The 24,531-nt window shown below is 36.9% G+C and overlaps 2 protein-coding genes across 3 annotated transcripts in view; both read right to left on the reverse strand.

The window, feature by feature from the left end:
- LOC309486551 (leucine-rich repeat-containing protein 1-like) overlaps window positions 1-953 on the reverse strand; it is a 76,411-nt gene extending 75,458 nt beyond the window's left edge. Inside the window, exon 1 of the mRNA XM_082153900.1 lies at window positions 438-953. Within this exon, the coding sequence (XP_082010026.1) occupies window positions 438-596 (159 nt within the window). The 5' untranslated portion in view covers window positions 597-953. The remainder of the gene's footprint in view (window positions 1-437) is intronic.
- A 2,386-nt stretch (window positions 954-3,339) lies between these two features.
- Window positions 3,340-23,758, reverse strand: eloal (elongin A, like). 2 transcript variants are annotated; one of them, XM_082153898.1, is made up of 11 exons: window positions 23,405-23,758; window positions 20,983-21,039; window positions 20,771-20,883; window positions 20,042-20,663; window positions 18,378-18,480; window positions 18,121-18,285; window positions 17,936-18,033; window positions 15,086-15,266; window positions 11,587-11,710; window positions 8,383-8,498; window positions 3,340-4,170 (listed from the first exon to the last, which is right to left on the reverse strand). In XM_082153898.1, exons 1-11 carry the CDS (start codon window positions 23,474-23,476, stop codon window positions 4,109-4,111), a joined length of 1,713 nt encoding a protein of 570 aa, XP_082010024.1. In that variant the 5' UTR covers window positions 23,477-23,758; the 3' UTR covers window positions 3,340-4,108. The 2 variants fall into 2 exon arrangements, with proteins under 2 accessions (XP_082010024.1, XP_082010023.1); XM_082153897.1 differs by having other exon boundaries at window positions 3,342-4,170; window positions 8,383-8,501; window positions 23,405-23,757.
- Between the last annotated feature and the right edge of the window lie 773 nt (window positions 23,759-24,531).

Consider the following 24,531-nt stretch of genomic DNA (forward strand, 5'->3'; position numbering starts at 1 on the left):
GACTTTTTTGAAAGTAATATTGTAGCCTATACCAATTCATACAAGTTTTTTATTCTAGTAGGCTAAATTTTGAAATGCAATTTTGTGATCAAAACTACATTTTCAGCATCATTACTCCAGTCTTCAGTGTCACATGATCCTTCAGAAATTATTCTAATATGATAATTATGTATATTGTTGTTGCCAAGAAACCTGCTGCTGCTGACTAAACTCAATGAAACTATTGATGCCCAAAACGGCATTGTGATTCGGAATATAACTCGCCCATAACTCATAAACAATGCCCAAAAACGGCCTTTCACACACACATGCCGACTCCGAGCGCACCTTTGCGTGTAAACACACAGCTTATGTTTTGAGACACGGCCCACCAATGCTTCTCATTCATTTAAGAAGAGTCTCAGCTATCAGCAATGTTCCCAGGACAGATCTCTTACCTTGGGAAGATCCCGGAGCTGGTTTGCGTCCAGCAGGAGCTCCTCCAAACTCGCCCGGTATCGATAGATCTCATCCGGGACGAAGAGCAGCGAGCAGTGGCGCTTATCGATCGACTCGATGTGACGGTTACACCGCCACAGGGGGATACAGTGAAACATCACGAGCAAAACCAGGGAGAAATGAACCCCGAATGCTGGGAAAGTAAAAAAAAAAAAAAAAAAAAACGGGAACGGCGAGAGCGCGCCGGAGCAACTAGTGTCGATCACAATCTATCGATCTCACGCGTACAAACATGCAATAATAAACACGTCGCGCTCCACTTCTGCAGTTTTCTTTCCGCTTTTTTCACCTTTCTCGCAACATCTCTCCCGGAAGGCTGAGAAGAGTCCCGTATGTCTCTTTGTAAGCGGTTACATGTCTGTTTAGCTGCGTTTATTCCGTATTTTTTCTTATCCCGGAGTTTATTTCCTCTAAGTCCAGTTTCTGACCCGGAACATTCACTCCCTCATTCCAGGTCGACGTCACGAATCCCATCGGCTCCTCCCTTCTTTCTTTCTGTCGCTCAATCCCTCCCTCCCTGCGCACGCACGCACACACACACACACACACACACACACACACACACACCACCGTCAACTGTGCATGAACTACACTTCCCATAACACACCTGCTGTCCCTGAAGTGTGATGTGACATTCAATAAGTTATATCATTATCTATCTATCTATCTATCTATCTATCTATCTATCTATCTATCTATCTATCTATCTATCTATCTATCTATCTATCTATCTATCTATCTATCTATCTATCTATCTATCATTCGGTATGTCTATCTATCTGTCTATCTATCTGTCTGTCTGTCTGTCTGTCTGTCTGTCTGTCTATCTATCTATCTATCTATCTATCTATCTATCTATCTATCTATCATTCTGTATGTCTATCCATCCATCCATCTATCTATCATTCTGTATGTCTATCCATCCATCCATCCATCCATCCATCCATCCATCCATCTATCTATATCCATGTTATGATTTGAGAATAATTCAAATAATTTTGCTTGCGTCAGTAAATGTAAACTAATCCTCAGTGTGTAATACGGTCACTGTCACATATCAGCTTATTTTAATATTTCTTATTCATTTACACCATAGCTTATATTTTTATTTGATTATTTTTGTGTCTTACATTTTTCAAAATGCTAAATCTTTCTTTATTTCCAGGTTTAAATGAGAAAGATCAAACTCCCACATCTTTAGTGAACAGGTTGTAGGCTACTGTTGGTTATTTCTTCATATTTAGATTTTTCTGTTTTCTTCTTATAAACCGTGACTTGAAATTATTATTATTTTTTTACAGTTTTTCTCAATCACTTTAGCACATTTTTTCAGCCTTAACATTCTCTAAATTGTGAACTCAATTGTCACAACTGTTTGCTGGAACATCATATCATGTCTGCAAAACACAACACATTTACTTCATGCTTCAAAACCTGATATTGTGTCAGTAAACTGGCCAATGCCAGCAAAATAAAAGTTTTTTATCATCTTGTGAGCCATGTTCAAAATACTTTGTTATATATTTTTGTTTTATTTATTTTATACAAATTTAATGTTTTTTTTTGACTAACTGCTTTCTATACTATACAAGAATGTCAGTTTTGTAAATACAGATTCAGAGATTATGTAAAAATTGACTGAGAAAAGTCAATACTGTAGTACACAAAAAGAAAATGACCATCTGTATTTATACAGTGCATTTATTTTTGCAGCAATGTGTTACATGTAAACTGAAAATTCTCTATTATATCTTACTCTAACACATACAGCACATATCTTCTTATTACATATCTTCCTATTGTTTTTCCATGACAAGAATGTTTAGTTTACATGTAACACATTTCTAGAAAAAGATTCACTTTAAAAATACAAATGTATTTCTCCAGTACTGATGTAGTTGCTGCTGTTCATGTTCAGAAACGGTGGTGACTGTGTGTCAGCAAACTTCATATATTGTATATATTGTATGCATATATAAATATAGTTTTCGATTGGTAAGATTGTAATTCCTATTCATTACAACTGCAGGTCATTTGCTAATTTAGCAAACATTACACACATCCCATGTCATAAATATGTATGGAATATAACACGTCTGACAGATTTTGATCAGTTTGCATGTGAACGCTCACACGATGAACGAATGTTTAGAAGTTGTGAAGAGTTTGACAGTTTCACTGAGAATCAACTCAGTTTTGATCATCAAGTCTTTGTGCATTTAATCATTGTGCAAATTTTAGACAATTATACTTACTCTTTTGCACACATGCAATTCGCTTGAAACATAAGAAATTCAAATCACATGTGAACAAGAAACTAATTGTTCAGAGATCTGAACTTATTGATTTGAGAAAAAAAAAGTCATTTGAGAATTGAGCTAAAACGATTCTGAAAAAAAAAATACATTTTAACTATACACACGTCATGTGAATGTCATATATACTATTCTATCTCTACCAAATTCATAACCCAATAAATATCCCACATCATTATTCTTACCCTTTTTATTGAGATATGCTATTAATTCCTTTCTATCCTCACGATAACTTTTACAGTGAGATATTACCTGTTCTATCGTTTCTCTCACATCACATTTCATGCACAAACCATTCTCATGCACTAAAAGCACAATGATGCGTTCAGATCAGTCGTTATTTTACTATCTACCTGTATAAACTAAGCTTCAGATGATCTATAAAGAACATTAAAAACGTCATTTTCACCACAGGCGGTTTTAAAGAACCGTCAACATCCATGAAACTGAAATTTATAGCGCAAAAAAGTTCTTTAGATTATAGTTATTCACAACTAAGTGGTTCTCTAAAGAAGTTTACTGAAAGGTGTCAATGTCAATGCTGTGAAAACCTTTATTTTTAAGAGTAAAAGTGAATTTGCTTCATCTTTGACAATTTTAACAATGTTGGCTAAAATGATCTACCCAGTTCATTTTACGGCAGATGGTTTTGCCTGAAGATGTTCTAAACCGAACTGTTTCTCAACTGGTTTTGCTTCAGGATCCAGATTTGGACCAGTAGCTTTTTCCACAAAATCTGAGCATATAGAAAAACTATGTAACCATACTAACAGATTAGAAAACACTGGACTAAATATTGCATTAGTATTAGTCAGATTACCAACATTAATTTGCAGTAAAAAACAAAGAAAACACTTTGACTTCAATAACAACTGATATATCTGATATGCTTGTTTATTTATTAACTATCCTAACTACTGCATGCATGATTATATGCTTAGTTTGCTGAATAAAAGCAGATCCATCATCTCAGAACTGAAGTTAAACACTGTCCACATCCACTAGATGGAGACAAACACAAGCTTCAACAACACAAAGCAAACAACACACTTTTTGGTTATTATAGTTTTAATTTCAGAATTTAAATTGTGTCTCTCATGATAGAAAAAAAAAACAATAGAAGGAGATATGTATTCAAAGTGCAATTATTGTTTATACAAATAAGTACTATGTTGATCATCCAGTGAAATTCCAAATAACATTGAAAACTATATATATAAATGTTTCCAAACTATTTATCTGATAAGTGTGGTCCAGGGAATGTATATCTCAGTAATATCCTGTGTAATCTCCGTTCATCTGCGGCTGATCTGCTTTCTGAAGGCCTTCAGGGATTTGGCCATCATGGGCGCCACTCCTGTCAACATACAGGACAAACTCACACCACTGAGAAATACAGGACAAACTCACACCACTGAGAAATACAGGACAAACTCACACCACTGAGAAATACAGGACAAACTCACACCACTGAGAAATACAGGACAAACTCACACCACTGAGAAATACAGGACAAACTCACACCACTGAGAAATACAGGACAAACTCACACCACTGAGGAAAAACAGGACAAACTCACACCACTGAGAAATACGGGACAAACTCAAACCACTGAGAAATACGGGAAAAACTCACATCACTGAGAAATAGAAATACAGGACAAACTCAAAATCACGGGACAAACTCACACCACTGAGAAATACAGGACAAACTCACACCACTGAGAAATACAGGACAAACTCACACCACTGAGAAATACAGGACAAACTCACTTCACTGAAAAATACAGGACAAACTCACTTCACTGAAAAATACAGGACAAACTCACATCACTGAGGAAAAACAGGACAAACTCACACCACTGAGAAATCACGGGACAAACTCACACCACTGAGAAATCACGGGACAAACTCACACCACTGAGAAATACGGGACAAACTCAAACCACTGAGAAATACGGGACAAACTCAAACCACTGAGAAATACGGGACAAACTCAAAACACTGAGAAATACGGGGACAAACTCACACCACTGAGAAATACGGGACAAACTCAAAACACTGAGAAATACGGGGACAAACTCACACCACTGAGAAATACGGGACAAACTCACACCACTGAGAAATACAGGACAAACTAAAATCAAATCACTGAGAAATACAGGACAAACTCACATCACTGAGAAATACAGGACAAACTCAAACCACTGAGAAATACGGGACAACCTCACATCACTGAGAAATACGGGACAACCTCACATCACTGAGAAATACAGGACAAACTCACATCACTGAGAAATACAGGACAAACTCAAACCACTGAGAAATACAGGACAAACTCACTGAGAAATACAGGACAAACTCACAACACTGAGAAATACAGGACAAACTCACATCACTGAGGAATACGGGACAAACTCACACCACTGAGAAATACAGGACAAACTCACACCACTGAGAAATACAGGACAAACTCACACCACTGAGAAATACAGGACAAACTCACACCACTGAGAAATACGGGACAAACTCACTGAGAACTACAGGACAAACTCACTGAGAACTACAGGACAAACTCACTGAGAAATACAGGACAAACTCACTGAGAAATACAGGACAAACTCACTGAGAAATACAGGACAAACTCACACCACTGAGAAATACAGGACAAACTCACATCACTGAGAAATAGAAATACAGGACAAACTCAATCACTGAGAAAAACAGGACAAACTCACATCACTGAGAAATAGAAAAACAGGACAAACTTACACCACTGAGAAATCATGGGACAAACTCACACCACTGAGAAATACGGGACAAACTCACATCACTGAGAAATAAAGGACAAACTCACAGAGAAATAAAGGACAAACTCACACCACTGAGAAATACGGGACAAACTCACACCACTGAGAAATACGGGACAATCTCACATCACTGAGAAATAAAGGACAAACTCACACCACTGAGAAATACGGGACAAACTCACACCACTGAGAAATACGGGACAAACTCACACCACTGAGAAATACGGGACAAACTCACACCACTGAGAAATACGGGACAAACTCACACCACTGAGAAATACGGGACAATCTCACATCACTGAGAAATAAAGGACAAACTCAGACCACTGAGAAATACGGGACAAACTCACACCACTGAGAAATACGGGACAAACTCAAACCACAGAGAAATACGGGACAATCTCACACCACTGAGAAATACGGGACAATCTCACATCACTGAGAAATAAAGGACAAACTCACATCACTGAGAAATAGGGGACAAACTCACACCACTGAGAAATACGGGACAAACTCAAACCACAGAGAAATACGGGACAATCTCAAACCACTGAGAAATACGGGACAATCTCAAATCACTGAGAAATACGGGACAAACTCAAACCACTGAGAAATACGGGACAAACTCACATCACTGAGAAATACAGGACAATCTCAAATCACTGAGAAATACAGGACAAACTCAAACCACTGAGAAATACGGGACAAACTCACACCACTGAGAAATACGGGACAAACTCGCATCACTGAGAAATACAGGACAAACTCAAACAAACTCGCATCACTGAGAAATACAGGACAAACTCACATCACTGAGAAATACGGGACAATCTCACATCACTGAGAAATACGGGACAAACTCACATCACTGAGAAATACGGGACAATCTCACATCACTGAGAAATAAAGGACAAACTCACACCACTGAGAAATACGGGACAATCTCACATCACTGAGAAATACGGGACAAACTCACATCACTGAGAAATACAGGACAATCTCACATCACTGAGAAATACAGGACAAACTCACACCACTGAGAAATACAGGACAAACTCAAATCACTGAGAAATACGGGACAATCTCAAACCACTGAGAAATACGGGACAAACTCACACCACTGAGAAATACGGGACAAACTCACATCACTGAGAAATACAGGACAAACTCACATCACTGAGAAATACGGGACAAACTCACATCACTGAGAAATACGGGACAAACTCACCACTGAGAAATACGGGACAAACTCACACCACTGAGAAATACAGGACAAACTCACCACTGAGAAATACGGGACAAACTCACCACTGAGAAATACGGGACAAACTCACACCACTGAGAAATACGGGACAAACTCACACCACTGAGAAATACAGGACAAACTCACCACTGAGAAATACGGGACAAACTCACCACTGAGAAATACGGGACAAACTCACACCACTGAGAAATACGGGACAAACTCACCACTGAGAAATACGGGACAAACTCACCACTGAGAAATACAGGACAAACTCAAACAAACTCAAACCACTGAGAAATACTTTCAATAAATACACTACTAGACAAAAGTCTCTTCTGCTCACCAAGGCAACATTTATTTGATAAAAAAACAAAACAAATTTTTTTTTTCAATATTATTCCAATGTAAAAAAGCCGTTTTCTATGTGAATATATAATAGTGTAATTTATTCCTGTGATCAAAGCTGAATTTTCAGCATCATTACTCCAGTCTTCAGTGTCACATGATCCTTCAGAAATCATTCTAATATGAGGATTTGATGCTCAAGAAACACTCTCATTATTATCAATGTTGAAGTATGGTCAAAAAAAAAAAAAAAATCAATGATGCATTGAAGTGATAAAGACATGTATAATGTTACAAAAGATTCCATTTCAAATAAATGCTGTTCTTTTGAACTTTCTATTCAAAGAATCCTGAGAAGAAAAAAAGAACAAAAAGAAAAATGTTTGGAATGTTTATATTTTTGTGGTTTCCACAAAAATATTTAGTAGCAAAAACGGTTTTCAACATTGATAATAAATAAGAACCATTATAAATAATTGAGGACCAATAATAATTGGTTCAAACTATCATATTACAATATTTCTGAAGGATCATGTGACACCGAATATTCACTGAAAATTCAGCTTTGAATCACAGGAATAAATTATATTTGACTAAATATTTACATATAAATCAAATCAGTCACATTAAATAGTAATATTTCACAATATTGCCATTTTTACTATATTCTGTATCAAATAAATGAAGCCTTGGTGAGCAGAAGAAACTTCTTTCAAAAATATTTTTAAAAAAATCAATTATTCCAAACTTTACCAATAATGCACAAATTACTTCAATTAGGACAGTTAAATAAAATATTTCTTAGTGTTTTTTATATTATTTCCAGTCCAAATATCTAAATATTGTTAAATATCAAGATGCCTTTACTAGATGAGTAAAATAGAAAGATATTATGTCTTGTTTTCTGAATAAATAAGCAAAATGATCTACCAATTGTGTAAGAAAAATAATCTTGTTTCTGTATGAATTAAGATTATTTTCATTTAAAAAAAACCTTTTTTTTCAGAAAACAAAACAATATCTCATTCTATTTTTCTCATCTTGTAATGCATCTCGATGTAAGAATGTTTAGATATTTGGACTGGAAACAAGACAAAAACACGGAGTAAGAAAAGCAGTTTTCTGCAGTGTAACAGTATTCGCACATGTGTGTCAGAAGTGAAACTCACGCTTGATCTTGCGGGGGTCTTGGGCCTGACCGGAGCCGGAGCCGGAGCTGGTGTTGGTTGAGGCTTTCACAGCCTCACTGAAGCCGGATCTTCCCCGGATCTCAACCGGCTTCACACTACTGTGGGATGAAGCGACACTGAAGGACATTAATCTGTCGGTGACGAGCGGCACACTGACTAGAGGAAGGGAAAACCCTTCGTTCACACATGACTGAAATCTCTCCGACAGAACCGCTCTGGCCCGTATTTATCAAGCTTCTCAACGTGCCATTTTAGTCTTAAGTTTGAAAGTGGGAGTAAATTTCATGAATTTTCAGCACTTAAGTATGAAAACAAGTTTCCAAATGTCTAAAAGGGTTAGTTCACCCAAAAAAGAAAACTCAGTCAGTAATTACTCTCCCTCATGTTGTTCAAACCCGTAAGACTTTCGTTCATCTTCAGAACACAAATTAAGATATTTTTTATTAAATCTGAGAGCTGTCTCACTCCTCCATAGGCTTCTCTGTTAGTGAAACTTGCCGGCCCAGAAAGTTAGTGAAGACAATGTTTAAAATAGTCCAAGTGACTACAGTGGCTCATCCTTAAGTTTATCAAGCGATGAGGTGGGTAGTAACGAAGCGATGCTCAATTCACAAATGAATCACTCTTTTGAGTCGATTCTGTTCAAAGACTTCATCAACAAGTTGGCAGATCTGTCTAAATCGGTTCGAATCAGTTTGAATGATCTGTTCAGTTCCTGCACGCACTGAATCGTCTGAAGCGCTTTCAATTCACACTCGACTCGGAGTCATAACAGGAAGATTCAAGAACATCAAGAGCATTGGCTGAAGTGGCCGTGGACCTACAGTACAGTCAGTGAAAGCAAATCTGCAAATGCATCATATTTTTGCCAGCGATGAAGATCTTTATTAGTTGAACATCTTCGTAAGCTGTCTGTGAATGAATGATTCCACAGGACGATACATTCGATTTAATTTCTCTCAGGTAATACATTTTACAACCAAACAGATTATTACGCCACGATAGCACTACTACAAAGTTATGACATTACCCATTTTTTGGACATATACATTAATATATTCATGCAGGAACTGAACAGATCATTCAAACTGATTCGAACCGATTTAGACAGATCTGCCAACTTGTTTGATTAAGTCTTTGAACAGAATCGACTCAAGAGTGATTCATTTGTGAATTGACCATCACTCAAGCCCCCCCCCAAAAAAAGATACAGCGCACTTTGTATAAACTACGCATTTAACATATTGCATTAAAGTAATGAGAGGAACGTCGCCCAACGTAACGAAGTATTTTTTTTTTCATTAGAAATGTACTCGAGTTAAAGTAAAAGCGGCCACATTTAAATCTACTCTTAAAAGTAAAATTTTGCTAAAGAAAAAATACTCAAGTAAATGTAACAAAGTAAATGTACTTCGTTACTACCCACCTCGTCGCTTGATAAACTTAAGGTTGAGCCACTGTAGTCACTTGGACTATTTTAAACATTGTCTTTACTAACTTTCTGGGCCGGCAAGTTTCACTAACAGAGAAGCCTATGGAGGAGTGAGACAGCTCTCAGATTTAATCAGAAATATCTTCATTTGTGTTCTGAAGATGAACGAAAGTCTTACGGGGTTGAACAACATGAGGGAGTAATTACTGACAGAGTTTTCATTTTTGGGTGAACTAACCCTTTAAAGCTAAGAATCCCTCTTACTCCCCCAGTTAAGACAGCTCGAGAGGTCTCTCTAGTGGTTGTGAGGTGCCAGCAGGAGCTTGTGATGGAGACCGAGACGAGTGGATCTTTCTGGAGAGGAAGAGTCTGAAATGTTTGACGACGAGCAGTTCATCAAACCGAGCATCATGTCAGCGCTGGTTAATGTTGGGCTGAACCTTTTATAACATGTTTCCACTGTTCCACTAATTCAGAAAGCACTCGCACTTCTTTCTCCCACCAGTTCGGTTTTCTTTTGTTATCCATGGTGTCTGATTATATCATCTAGGCTATATCAGTGAACCCTTAACACACCGGTTTAAAATGTGTAATTAAGACATGGTGGAAAACCTGTTTATCATAATCATAATGTATTCTCTTGAAAATTATTTATTGTCAAATGTGTTGAATGTAAACTCTCAGGAATTACACCATTCAATGTGAATTTATCCGAGAATATTCTTAAATAAGGAAATCTATTCAGTGATTGGTCCATGCCTATGTCGTCATCCAAAATACTGTTTGTGCCACAGCAAAGTGTCGTGAATCATCTCTAAGACTGACACTTAAGATTTAGTCCTACACTTCACTTAAAGGGGACATGTCATGTGACTTTTTCCATGTTTAAGTGCTATAAATAGAGTCACCGGTGCTTCTACCGACCCAGAAAACATGAAAAGTGAAACTCAATAACTTTGTTCTGTGAAGCCTTTCTCTGCAAGCATGACATAAAATAAGCTGATCAGATTTCGCTCTCCTTCTGACGTATGAAGAGGATCTTATTATAATATTACTGGCCCTTAATCTGCAGGTTTACACACATGACACGCGACGACAGAGACCAGTTCTAACACAATGATAAAGATCCAGCAAAGCCTGAAACTGTTGTGTGGTTGAGCACAGACGAGCACTGAACACTATTGACCAGAACATGTCACCGCTGTCTTATAAACACCTCAGGAACTGTGGACACTTGTGGAGAAGTTAAACATGATGATGAGATGATCAATGTAACTCCACAACAACTACAGAAATGTCTCCACTAACATTCAGAAACTCTTCCTGAGTCTCTCCGTAAGGCTGCACTCGCTACTGGTTATTCTGGGATTCTGGATGAGTGAGATTGGCTTGTGTTGTTATTGCTGGAGTTTCTGAAGCTTGTGTAAAGACTCCGCCCTCTTCTGAACGGAGGCGGAGCTAAAGTTCATTTGCATTTAAAGGGACACAAAAACGGCACATTTTTCCTCACACCCAAAAGGGGCAAATTTGACAAATAATAAATGATCTGTGGGGAATTTTGAGCTGAAATTTCACAGACACATTCTGAGGACACCATAGATTTATATGACATCTTGTGGAAAGGGGCATAATATGTCACCTTTAAATTACGACTGAGATGCTTGATAACTAACTTTTAAGAGCAGCTTTGAGCCAAGAATGTTTTTACTATTAAGTCGATTGAGTTCTTGTGAGTAATGCTCTGAACGGACCTGGTTCTGTCTGTCGGGTGAGCTTGTGTCACGGGGCCGCCCGTGCCGTGCATCTCCTGCTGGATACGGACGTTTCTCGGAGGCTTAGCAGCCGAGTGAATAAACGCCATCTTCACCTGCCTTCCTGAGAGAGAGAGAAAAGCACAAAACACAGCGAGTGTGACATCAACAGCAGAGTTTCACACATGATCAGTGTGTGACCGCAGTGGTAAAGCCGTTATGATGCTGGACTTACACGGGCCGTCACAAAACGGGTCCTAAATTTGAACTGGATGCAAAGCTATGGAAGCTCGTTTCCAACATGGCATAAAAAATAAAAAGGATAACTGGGACTTTTGATCTTGAAAATACTACGGACTTTATGCTCTACTCGCAATTGCGGGTTCACAATTCTGAGGAAAAGTGAGATGAAGAGTTACCCAAGATGGCTCCTGTGACCCCATATATGCGGAAAATCATCAAGCCAAAACAGCCCTTGTGTTAACGTAGATGCAAAAGAAAGATTGAAAGCATTATTCTAACTATTCATTATTGATCCATTAGAGCTGCACGATTTTGGATAAAATGTTTTTTTTATTTTTATTTTTTTATTGAGATCATGATTCCCCCATGATTCTGAAAAGATAATGAAGCAAAATAACATGTACTTTACTAGAGGTTCTGACTACATGTTTATTGCTGTAGTCCATTTAAAAATATATTTAATTCCTTTGAATGAATTTTCAAAACAAGACTGAAGCTGTAAACAATCAGTGAAAGGCTCGCTCTATGAACACGTTAAAGTGTCACGATGAGATGACATTAATCTACTCACCCTTCAACCATCCAACATTAAAAGGACATTTAAAAGTGTAAAAGCATCAACAAGGGATTTCAACAGAACAAATCACCCCAAAGCTCGAGTCTTTCCACAGCAGTAACGGACGGGTTAAATATCACTGTAGTAATATACTATATATATCTGTATTATGTAACTTATGTTGCATTAATCAAAAATGTTCATTAACTTCAGCATTACGTGACACTATTTAAAGTGTTTTCCGTCATTTTGACGGATTATAAATTGCATTTACCTGTGAAAACAAACCTGGAAACAGACGTGAGGATTTGAGGAGAATAACGAGATATTCTTCAGGCATTCCAGTGAATTATTAATGGAATATCATAAATTAAATCGGCAGAACAGACCACAAATGTGGAGTATATGTTGGCCTTTTTCATACTTTTACAGCGGATTGTAAAGGGAAAAAAGAAAATAGTCACGAGGAAAAGAAGCAGGGACTGAAAACAGCTCTTGCCGTAGATATTCTTGTTATAACGTCACATTAAAATACCAAGTATAACGTTATTCTCATGATGTCTGAACATAAATCATGAAGGGAAACTGACGATCAGCTTTATTTGTAGGGCAAACTTATGATTTGAAGTGATTAATTTCATCCTTTTTGAATGGAAGTTCCCCAAACCGGAAGTGCCTCCCATAATTCAGCACGCAGTGAGGTCATCAGGAATAAGCTGGATAGTGAGCACGGGTCCACACTTCGAAAAGCTACCGGAAATAGTAGACCATCCGGGGACTTCTGGCGTACTCTCTTCAACATACTATGCTTTGGGACACACTTATTTTACTCTCACACACTGTTTAGGATGATAGTATGGACACTGAGACGCAGGATTCTTGTTTCTTGAATAAATGATTCAATAACAAATAAATGTTTAACAGTCTCTTATCTCCAACGGTGTAATTGACAATCTTTATTGAAGCGGCACGTTACTTTCAAAAGGTGATTTGCTCTATTTGGATTATATCAGAACTTTAAACTTTTATCCCAGTATTTTTGTCATACAAGAAATATTATTTCTGTGTGGTTGAAAAGACTGTTTGTGAAGCGGTTTCATATCTAATCATGACAACGGCTCTCTCTGGATCAGAACACAGATCTGAATGTTCCTGTGATCAGACTTATCAAAGGTTTAACCGAATCTCTGTGGTTCAGGAATATAAGATGGTGTGTGTGTGTGTGAATGGAGATGGCGATCGGTTAACGATTAATCGTGTAGCTCCGGGATCTGTCCACTCTGGGTTTTGCCATTAACCCCACAGTCACAGTTGCTCTTTAAGTCTATTCATAGTGTGAGCAGACAGATGGTCAGAGACGACCCGCATTTATGAGCCATCCAGCACACTTCGAGAGAAGGCTTACACATTACACTTCCACATTATCTCCCGACAGTTAGTGAACGTCTGTCAGTGTGGAGTTCGATATCAGCCGACAGTCTACAGGAGGACGACGCAACTCAAATCAGCTAGCATGACGGTTTTATAGACCAAGAGAGCTTCATTTATAGACCTATTTAGTGTTTGCAAACAGCGATGACGTTTTAGTGGGCGGAAAATGACAGTTCTGCAGGAGCAATCTGTGCAAGCCACGGAATAAAAGAACAAAACAAAAAAAGAAGTTTATTTCGAGTTATTTCTTGCAAATCCGAGTATCATCTCACAATTCTTAGAAGGATAAACAGAATTGTGAGATATACTCGTTATTCTGTCTTTTTCCTCAGAAATGCGTGTTTATATCCCGCAATTCTGACTTTTTTTTTACCTTCAGAATTGTGATAAACTCACAATTGCAAGTTATAAAGCCTGAACTGGGAGATATAAACACGCAAATGCAAGAAAAAGTCAAGAATTGTGAGATTAAAATGTTATAGGCCACGTTTAAAAGTTATGTTAAATGTTATAGGTTTAAATATTATTTCATGCTGTAACTGCTATGCATGCATGTCCCCTATGAACTGCGCATGTGAATATTACATAGACTTACGGTTTACATCAGATTCAGACAGTAATAGTAGAGTAATCATTGCAGGGTTCATCAGTCCAGGCTGTCACTTGCAACAAACGTCTGTGTTTCGCTTCAAAGTGTGTCTTCAACCACAGAATTAAATGAAGACTGTATTTTTGCATATTGATTCTGACATACAATGAAACATTTCTCTCTTATTCTGTGGATTTTGCCCATTTTCCTCCACTGGTAACCGCTATTGTTCTGCCAGCACTATCCACACGCACAGCTGAAAGTTATGGAATGACAAACCTGACATAATAAATACATTAATAAATAAACGAAGAAATGTAAAAAAAACAAAACTTATTTTCCTTATTTATGTATAATTGTATTATTTTCCACATGTATTTATTTTTTTATTTATGCATTTATTTATTTCTACTTTAATTTATTTTTCACATTTATGTATATATGTCTTTATGTCTACATTTATTCATTTCCACATTTCTACATTTCTTCCTCTGTATGCTAATGAGGGGGGCGTGTTTTACCTCAGACATTAGCAATCGAGCTCAGAGTGGCAGAGCTTTGAGGCCACAGTGACACCTTGTGGTGTGACCAAACGATACGCAAGCTTCAGCAAGTGACGTAACGGTGACGTCGACTCCAGATTGGTCAGTACAGATTGAGCACAATGCGAACGCCACTACCTTTGGGCTTCCCGGAGTGAGCGGAGACGATGCTCTTGGTGAGCAGCTGTAGTTTTCTCTCCCTCTCCTCAGACATGCGCAGGTACATCTCTCTCCAGGACTCGTACTCCTCCAGCTGGGCGTTTCTGAAGTCTTTCACACAGTGTCTCTCCCACAGGTGGTCCGTCTCCCCAACATACACCTGGGGCAAAACATTTCAGTTCAGGATATACCAGTCACACGTTTGGACACAAATAAATACATTCTGGAAAAAGTAGGAACATTTAAAAATTGTTAGATGAATGTCCAAATGAAATGTTTCAGAAAAAAGCTTCCACACACCATGTATAAATATGTTTCTGTGCTCATGTTTGGAGAACAGTATTAAAGACCAGACAAATTATGTTGCTGGAGTCACATTTGTTCATCACTTTGAAAGAACCGTACCAGAAAAAATAAATAAATAATAATAATAATATTAATAATAATGGGTTAATTAAACCTTTGGAAACTCCATAACGACACTTATTTGGCTGTATTCAAAGGCTTACACTTATGCATATGCTTTCAATTTGTTTTATAGGCAAATAATTGTACCTACACACTTTTTTTTATAAAATGGAAAAAATGGATGAATTGGACAAAAAAAAAAAAAGGGGTAAAGTTTTAGAAAACTTTAATTTGGTGTTCACTAGATTTATAGCTCTATTTGGAAATAATTACTCATTCTAGAATGGATTTGAGTGAATCTGCATAGAAAATAAACAAATTAAAAGTATAGATAAATACAACAGAACAAAGATACAAATGAAATAATCAGTGCTTTATGTTTTTCAGGCAAGTCTCCAGGTAAAGAAATTGAATAATCAAATGTAAAATAACACTGCATAGTCTTTTACTGTATGGATTTAATATAATTAGTCTTTATTACATCTACAAAAGTGATTCTTTTTGCATTTTGTGGTTTAACATTAATGACAGACGGCAGCAGGAATATTAGGCTTCTGTCACTTTAAGACTGAACGCACGGATCCAATATAATGATATACATCTGAGTTCTTTCTCAATTAAATTTCTAATTTACACACGCGGGTTCAGCAACCAGAAGCACTTCCACTTGTCCAGTTTAATCTGGGATGCGTCTCAGACCTCCTCCTGAAGTGATTTGAGGGATTGGAGTTTCGGAGGGCATTAACAGCTGGTCTTTCACCATCAGATAAAACTCATGAAGTGATCAGGTGTAAACAAGCCCATAAAACATGCAAAACCCGATTAGAGCGGACGGACTGAAACGGATTTCCAGAAATGCGCTTTGAATAGGATTGGAAACCACATATGAATGTAGCTCGATGTAGGATTTGTCATTTTGCGGTTCAAACTTGTTAAATATGATTGGATTCCTATCAGATACACTACTGGTCAAAAGTTTTAGATCGGTAAGATGTTTAATGTTTTTAAAAGAAGTCTCTTCTGCTCACCAAGGCTGCATTTATTTGATTACAAATACAAACAAAAAGTTATATTGTGAAATATTATTACAATGTAAATCATCTGTTTTCTGTGTGAATATACAGTAAAGTGTCATTTATTCCTGTGATCAAAGCTGAATTTTCAGCATCATTACTCCAGTCTTCAGTGTCACATGATCCTTCACAAATCATTCTAATATGAGGATTTGATGATCAAGAAACATTTATGATTATTATCAATGTTGAAAACAGTTTTTTATATTTTTATGTCATGATGCTATGATGAATAGAAAGTTCAAAAGAACAGCATTTATCTGAAATCTAAAGCTTTTGTAACATTAAACACGACCGTTCAAGAGTTTGGGGTCAGTAAGAATTAGAATTTTATTTTTTGGGGAAAGAAATAAAATAAATCAATACTTTTATTCATCAAGGATGAGTTAAACTGATCAAAAGTTACAGTAAAGACATTTATAATGTTAGACAATATTCTATTTTAAATAAATGCTGTTCTTTTGAACTTTCTATTCATCAAAGAATTTAGAAAGAAAATTGTACACAGCTGTTTTCAACATTGATAATAATAATGAATGTTTTTTGAGCATAAAATCAGCATATTATACTGATTTCTGAAGGATCATGTGACACTGAAGACTGGAGTAATGATGCTGAACATTCAGCTTTGATCACAGGAATAAAATTACACTTTAAAATATATTAAAATAGAAAACAGTCATTTTAAATTGTCATAATATTTAACAATAACATTATTTTATTTGTTTATCAAATAAATGCAGCCTTGGTGAGCAGAAGAGACTTGTTTTAAAAACATAAAAAATCTTACCGATCTAAAACTTTTGACCAGTAGTGTATATACACAAAACCTGGATTTGGACTGGCAGTCTGAACACAGTAGTCCACATCTGAAGTGGATCAAAACCTTTCATTAAAGTTATACATGAATTTTGAACAATACCTGTTCTTGTCTTTGGACAACTTTGATGAACGTTTTTGATCCACTTCAAATGTTGACTAATATATATATATATATAAAAAAAAATTGCATCCAAAAGCTCAGGTTACATTTATTTCTCATGATCTTTTAGAATTAAAGGCTTACCCTTGTGCTTGCAATTTGTTTTGTAGACAAATAAACTGTGCTAACAACCATTTTACTTTACAGAATAAAATAAACTAAATGAATGAATAAATTAGACAAAAAAAAAAAGTTAAAATATTAGAACCTTTAAATTTCTTGGTCATTATATGATTCACACACTTTCATTGCTGTAATTTCACAGATTTGATGACTTCACTATTATTCTAAAACATTCAAATCCTAATAATGAAGAGTTTGCGCACACACAGTTTTCCAGCCTCCTCACTATGCAAGACTTCTTACTGGGTTAAACTCCTCGATGCGGAGGAGCTGCTCCGGCTTGCATCGCTCCAGCACCGGCTCCAAGATCTCAAACGGCACTCCTCCGATCTCATAGAGCGCTGAGAAACACACACACACACACACACCGGCTTTAAAAGCAGACTCGACTCACCTCGCGCACGAGTAACATCAGCATGATTACGTACAGTCGATGTTGTTCTGCAGCGCTCGGATACACTGCTGGTACAGCGTCATCATCGAAGGCAGAAACATCATCTTACTCCCAGAATACACCTGCATCTTATTCTTCAGCCTCTGGCCGATGAAGACCGGAGCCTCTTCTTCACACACTTCACTCGTCTTTCTGTCAGCTGGGTGTATGAGGACCACAAACACACAATGTTTCAGGGGAGCATCCAGCTATAGAGTGAAAACACACTGCAGGTGTAAAGCTTCGACCCACCTTTCTTCTCACTGAAGTACTGATACTGAGACACATCCTCACATTCAGGAAAACTCGTCGGCAAAGGAACGTTTAACAAGTCCATCACCGAGCGCTCGGGAACCTGGAGTTAAAGGGAGAGTTCACTCAAACATAACCTGTGTGTGGACTATAAACTCCAGCCTGACCTCACATCTAGGCCCGGTTCCACAGACAGGGTTTAGATTAAGCCAGGATTAAGCCTTAGTTCAGTTAGGACATTTAAGTAGCTTATGTGCTAATGTGATGCGTCTTCCTACATGGGTGTTTAAGAAATGAAAAGCTACACACTCCATCAGTGAGGGTTAGAAGAACTGCTGCCAAACATATTGCAGTGATTATTATGTTTCTATCCTGTTATAATGATCCAATAATTGACTCTCTAGCATTTTACTATCTGAATCCAAACAGTGACTTTTTTTTATTTTTGTGTCCGGGAAGTGAGTCATGACATCATACAATGCATTATAAGGTGCTTTTCAAGGCATAATTCATGCATAAAAAAAATGCATTATACTGTGTGTGTGTGTGTGTGTGTGTGTGTGTGTGTGTGTGTGTGTGTGTGTGTGTGTGTGTGTGTGTGTGTGTGTGTGTGTGTGTGTGTGTGTGTGTGTGTGTGTGTGTGTGTGTATATACACACTACCGTTCAAAAGTTTGGGGTCAGTACGATTTTTTTAATGTTTTTAAAAGAAGACTCTTCTGCTCACCAAGACTGCATTTATTTGATAAAAAAAAAAAAAAAAGAAGTAATATCATGAAATATTATGACAATTTAAAATGACTTTTCTATTTTAATATATTTTAAAGTGTAATTTATTCCTGTGATCAAAGCTGAATGTTCAGCATCATTACTCCAGTCTTCAGTGTCACATGATCCTTCAGAAATCAGTATAATATGATGATTTGATGATCAAGAAACATTTATGATTATTATCAGTGTTGAAAACAGTTGCGTACACATTTTTTTCATGATGCTTTGATGAATAGAAAGTTCAAAAGAACAGCATTTATTTAAAATAGAATATTTTCTAACATTATAAATGTCTTTACTGTAACTTTTGATCAGTTTAACTCATCCTTGATGAATAAAAGTATTGATTTATTTTATTTATTTCCCCCAAAATAAAAACCCCAAACTTTTGAATGGTCGTTTTTAATGTTACAAAAGCTTTAGATTTCAGATAAATGCTGTTCTTTTGAACTTTCTATTCATCATAGCATCATGAAATAATGTAAAAAACTGTTTTCAACATTGATAATAATCATAAATGTTTCTTGAGCATCAAATCCTCATATTAGAATGATTTGTGAAGGATCATGTGACACTGAAGACTGGAGTAATGATGCTGAACATTCAGCTTTGATCACAGGAATAAATTACACTTTACTGTATATTCACATAGAAAACAGCCGTTTTAAATAGTAATAATATTTCACAATATAACTTTTTGTTTGTATTTTTTAATCAAATAAATGCAGCCTTGGTGAGCAGAAGAGACTTTTTTTTAAAACATTAAAAATCTTACTGATCTAAAACTTTTGACCGGGTGTGTTTGTGTATATATATATAAAAAGGCTTGATGTAAAGTGTTTGGGAGAATTATACTTTTAAAGAACAAAACAAAAGGCCAGTTAGTTTGTGGTACCGTTGTCCTTGGCTCTTCTTCCACAGTCTTGCTGGTCTTCAGAGACACACAGGACTGGTGTGTGTGTGCAGGATTGAGTCTCTTCTTCTGGGATCTGGCCGCGCTGGCGGCTCTCCTGCGTTTGCTGGTCTGCAGGTCGTAGCTCAGGTAGGCTTCGAACGACATGGAGGGCGTTTCAAAGCCGTCATCCATCGGTCTCTCTCTCTCCATCGACACGGATCCGTCTCCGGCCTTCTCTCGCTTCTCACGCTTGCACGAGTCTCCACTCTTCTCTCTCTGCGTCTGAGAGGCTTTCAAGGGTTTTTCAAGCTTTGTGTTCTGCTGTTTTTTAGCTATCCCAGAAAGCTTCTTGGTCTTCTCCTTGCCGTGGCCCGAGTCCTGATTCACTCTCGAATCTTGTTTTGGCTCATCCTTTTTTTCACCATTCAAGTATAGTTTGGATTTACTGGGCTTGATTTTGTCTTTTTTGTCAACGTTATGTGATATTTTCTTCTCAGCGCTGGAATTCTCCACTCTTGGCCTCTTCCTAGAGTTTGTGCTCTCCGAGAGACGGCTGTTCTCCTGAACTTCTCCACCGAGCGGCTCATTCTGGCTCAGGCTTTCCTCAGGCTTTCCTCTCGAACTGCAACACAAACAAAACCAAAACAAGAGAAAAGATTAAGAGTACAACATGCCACATGGAAAAAGTTGCTTAAACCAAAATGGGGGTCGATTACAGATTTTTAAGACCTTAAAGAGTCTTTTGGAACAAGCGCTTTCCATCGATTCACCAATATTTTTGCCAGCTTTCCCGCCTCATCATGCTTCCGGAAAGAGTTGACCACTTTTCCAATCCCAGTTTCCTGAAATATAAACATTGAAGGTTTCAGACAAGATCCGTCACAAGAGGGAAAATAACTAGAGAGTTAAATATGATTCATAAAAATACATTCATCTCTTACAGAGAGGATTTCAAGTGTAATGTCCAATGCTTCAAGTTTCTTCAAGATTCTCAGCAGCTGAAATGGAAAAGGTCAATTAAACAAAGCAAGACAAAGAATTCACTGATTTTGGGCAAAACTTTCCCTATGTTTCAATTCATGAGCTGGAATTTCAATTCCAACGAGACTTAGGATAAAAGGAGGAGAACAACAGATTCGATCAGTTTAGTGTGTGTGTGGTAGCAGTTGTTTCAGCAAAACTGGCCAGAATGAAACTTCTTGGTAGTTCTGGTTGAGATTGCCAGCTTGCAAACCTATTTCATGTTGTTTGGCTCTATTTTTGTAAACCAAGTAAATCAGAGCATTCTGGGAAGTGAAGTGTTCTTCCACCATGGCCCGTAAAATGAAAGTTAAAGACATGTAAATTAAATGGCGTTTCATACATTATGGTATATACTGCATATGCTGTGAATATTATAACCTGTTTGTCAATGTTTATGTGCACTAGCATTTAAACGTTTGAGATCTGAACGATTTTTTTATGTTTTTGAAAGAAGTTTCTTCTGCGCACCAAAGCTGCATTTATTTGATCAAAAATACAATTAAAACAGTGAAATATTATTACGGTTTCAAACAGCAGTTTTCTGTGTGAATATATAGTAAAGTGTAATTTATTCCTGTGATCAAAGCTGAATGTTCAGCATCATTACTCCAGTCTTCAGTGTCACATGATCCTTCAGAAATCACTCTAATATGAGGATTTGATGATCAAGAAACACTTATGATTATCAACAGTTGTGTACAATTTTTTCAGGATTCTTTGATGAATAAAAAGTTCAAAAGAAAAGCATTTATCAGAAATACAAGCTTTTTGGTCTTTACTGTCACTTTAATGCATCATTGCTGAATAAAACTATTACATTTCTTTCAAACAAATAAATAAATCTTACTGACCCCAAATTTTGAACGGTAGTGTAATTTCATAGTAGTGTAAATTACAGAAAAATGCGGTTCTTTTCAACATTCTATTCATCAAAGTTTTTTCAAATGTTTTCAGAATTACTTTAAATAGTAATAATATTTCACAATATTACCAGTTTTATTGTATTTTTTGATCAAATATATGTAGCCTTGGTGAGCAGAAGAGACTTCTTTCAAAAACAAAACAAAAAATACATCTAACTGATGTAAAACTTTTGAAAGGTAGCATGCACACAAACAAGATTTCTGAAGGATCATGTGACACTGAAGAGGTCATAAATGTATAAATCAAACAGAAATTAGAAATTCTAAACATGGTAAAAGTCATCCCACCCATTTCCACATGGCTGTGTAATAATCTGACTCTGCTGAGCGAGTGCTTTCTCAGGTCAGGTGCTATATATGGAGAAACCTTAGCTTTAGCCAAGGCACTATAAATGGGCCATGCAATAACAGTTACACACACGCCCAAGGTTCACATCATGGCTGTAAAACACTGCGCATGTGCAACTGAGGGGTTGATGAACTGTGCAATCACATTAAACAAACTACTCTCACTTTACATATTAAACAAAGTACTTTAATGATGCACTATAAAAGTCACCAAAATGTTGCATAGCAAGTTGTTTAAACATAATAAGCAGCGACACATTGGCCAAACCGACTGACAGTCAACATGAGAGACAACTGCAGGATTATTAATAGAAAGCCCCTCTCAAACACACCCCTCCCTCAACAGCTGCTGACAGCCACAGGTCACCATTACTTTCATTTCACTACCATTTCTGTGCAAATACAGTAGTCAACATTTGAAGAGGATCAAAAGTTCATCAAACTCGTCCTAAGACATGACCGGGTATTGGTCAAAATTCATGTATCAAAGGTTTTGATCCACTTCAAATGTTGACTACAGTATAACAGCCTTAAAAACACCAAGAATGGGTCACAAAGACATATGGACTATAAAAAATAAATAAAATAAAAATAAAATAAAATGATTATTGCATCAGGGTTCTTTGCTTTCTTAAAGCAAACACTGCACAGGCATTTAAAGCAATGGTTTTCAATAATTAATCAATCTTTAGACTTAACGGGGCTAGTTGTCATACCTGCATTACTTATATTATAGGTTATGTATTTGGTTTACGGTGAAATTTTAAACAAAAAAGCAAACATGGAAAAGATAACATAAGACACGTGAATAATCGCCCCAACCTCACATGAACAATATTCCTGAGCGGTTCAAAAAAATGAACCTTCATTATATAGTTTAGACTTGTTTAAACTGCTACCCAGCAGCTCTCACACACCTGGACTAGTGTTCATTAAAGTGTTCATTTACTTAAAACTTGGGCCTACAGTTCCTGAGATCAAGCCTGAGTGACAACTTGCCCCAGAGGCTTTATCTTCCAGCCTGTTTGCACTGAGCAAAGCGATTCAAACTGTGTGTGTTGAATCCTACCGTGTGTCCTTCACCGGATTCTTTCAGCTGATGCTTTAATTGCAAAACCTTTTTCACATCAGCTTCGGCCATGTCAGCTCCTCACACGCACGCGCATTTCATACACTTATTAAAGTCTCGCCAGTCGCCATATTTCTTTCGTCACCTTTATATGGGCGGAGACGACATAAGAGTGGATGTAGTGTTTCATCACCTTGGAAAAGCCTATTCCATAGATTCTAGAATCCGCGCACGAGCTTTCGGATAAATAAAGCGAATAGGATCCTAAACACTCCACAAACACAAGCAATCACTCTTTTAAACACTGATCACTGAATGTAAGCGATTATTTACAACTTTGATCAAATTTGCAGTGCACTGAAAAAACTAAAACACATTTCCTAATGATTGCATTTAATTGTTTGTGGTATAGCCTAATTTGTGCACGTCAGATGCGTCGCGTCACGCGGTTAAACTCGTCATCTGACCCTTCCAAGGTTCATAATTTCCAGGAAACAATTTGGATGAAGTAGCTTGCATTAATAAAGAAGTAAAAAATAATAATAATAAAAAACCTTTTAGCTAGGCTATAAAAGGTAACATGATATAAAACTGCACTAGAATAATTTATACTTCAATTAATAAAAACATTGATTTTTAAATGTTGGTTTTTAGCTACTAAACGTTTGCATGTGGATTTTATTTTTTTATTTTTTAAGGATGTAATGATGCTTCATGGGCTATAACACAAATAAATTCAAACATAATGAGTATTTTATAGTTGATATTTTACTGTTACTTTATGTTGCTATTAGTGTGGGCTATAGAACGTTAGAACGTTCCATAGAACGTCCCCCTAACGTTCCAATTTTTGTTTTAGTTTTTTTGTTGCTGGAACCAAATAAGTAGCTACTATTCAATACTGAAATATAGTATGTGTGTGTGTGTTTTTATATGTTTTGGTGTGTTCATATTAGTTTGGTGTGTCAAGTTAAAAAGTAAATTAACCTTCTGAAGAAAAGGTAGAGAACGCTTCTGGAGCCTGTTCTGATCCGTTCATCCACAAATACACACGTCTTGCTTTTTCTTTTTGATGTGTTTTAATGTTTATCCTTCTGCCTGACAGAATGCGAGTCCACCAAACGCTC

This window comes from Leuciscus leuciscus (assembly GCF_965113295.1).
Source record: "Leuciscus leuciscus genome assembly, chromosome: 22".
Lineage (NCBI taxonomy): Eukaryota > Metazoa > Chordata > Actinopteri > Cypriniformes > Leuciscidae > Leuciscus > Leuciscus leuciscus.

Coding starts and splice junctions, on each gene's coding strand:
- eloal (XM_082153897.1), bottom strand. CDS start 23,476: ATGGCCGAAGCTGATGTGAAAAAGGTTTTGCAATTAAAGCATCAGCTG. Junction 20,664..20,770: donor GTTCCAAAAGACTCTTTAAG/GTCTTAAAAATC, acceptor TTTGTGTTGCAG/TTCGAGAGGAAAGCCTGAGG. Junction 11,711..15,085: donor TCACTCCGGGAAGCCCAAAG/GTAGTGGCGTTC, acceptor TCTCTCTCTCAG/GAAGGCAGGTGAAGATGGCG.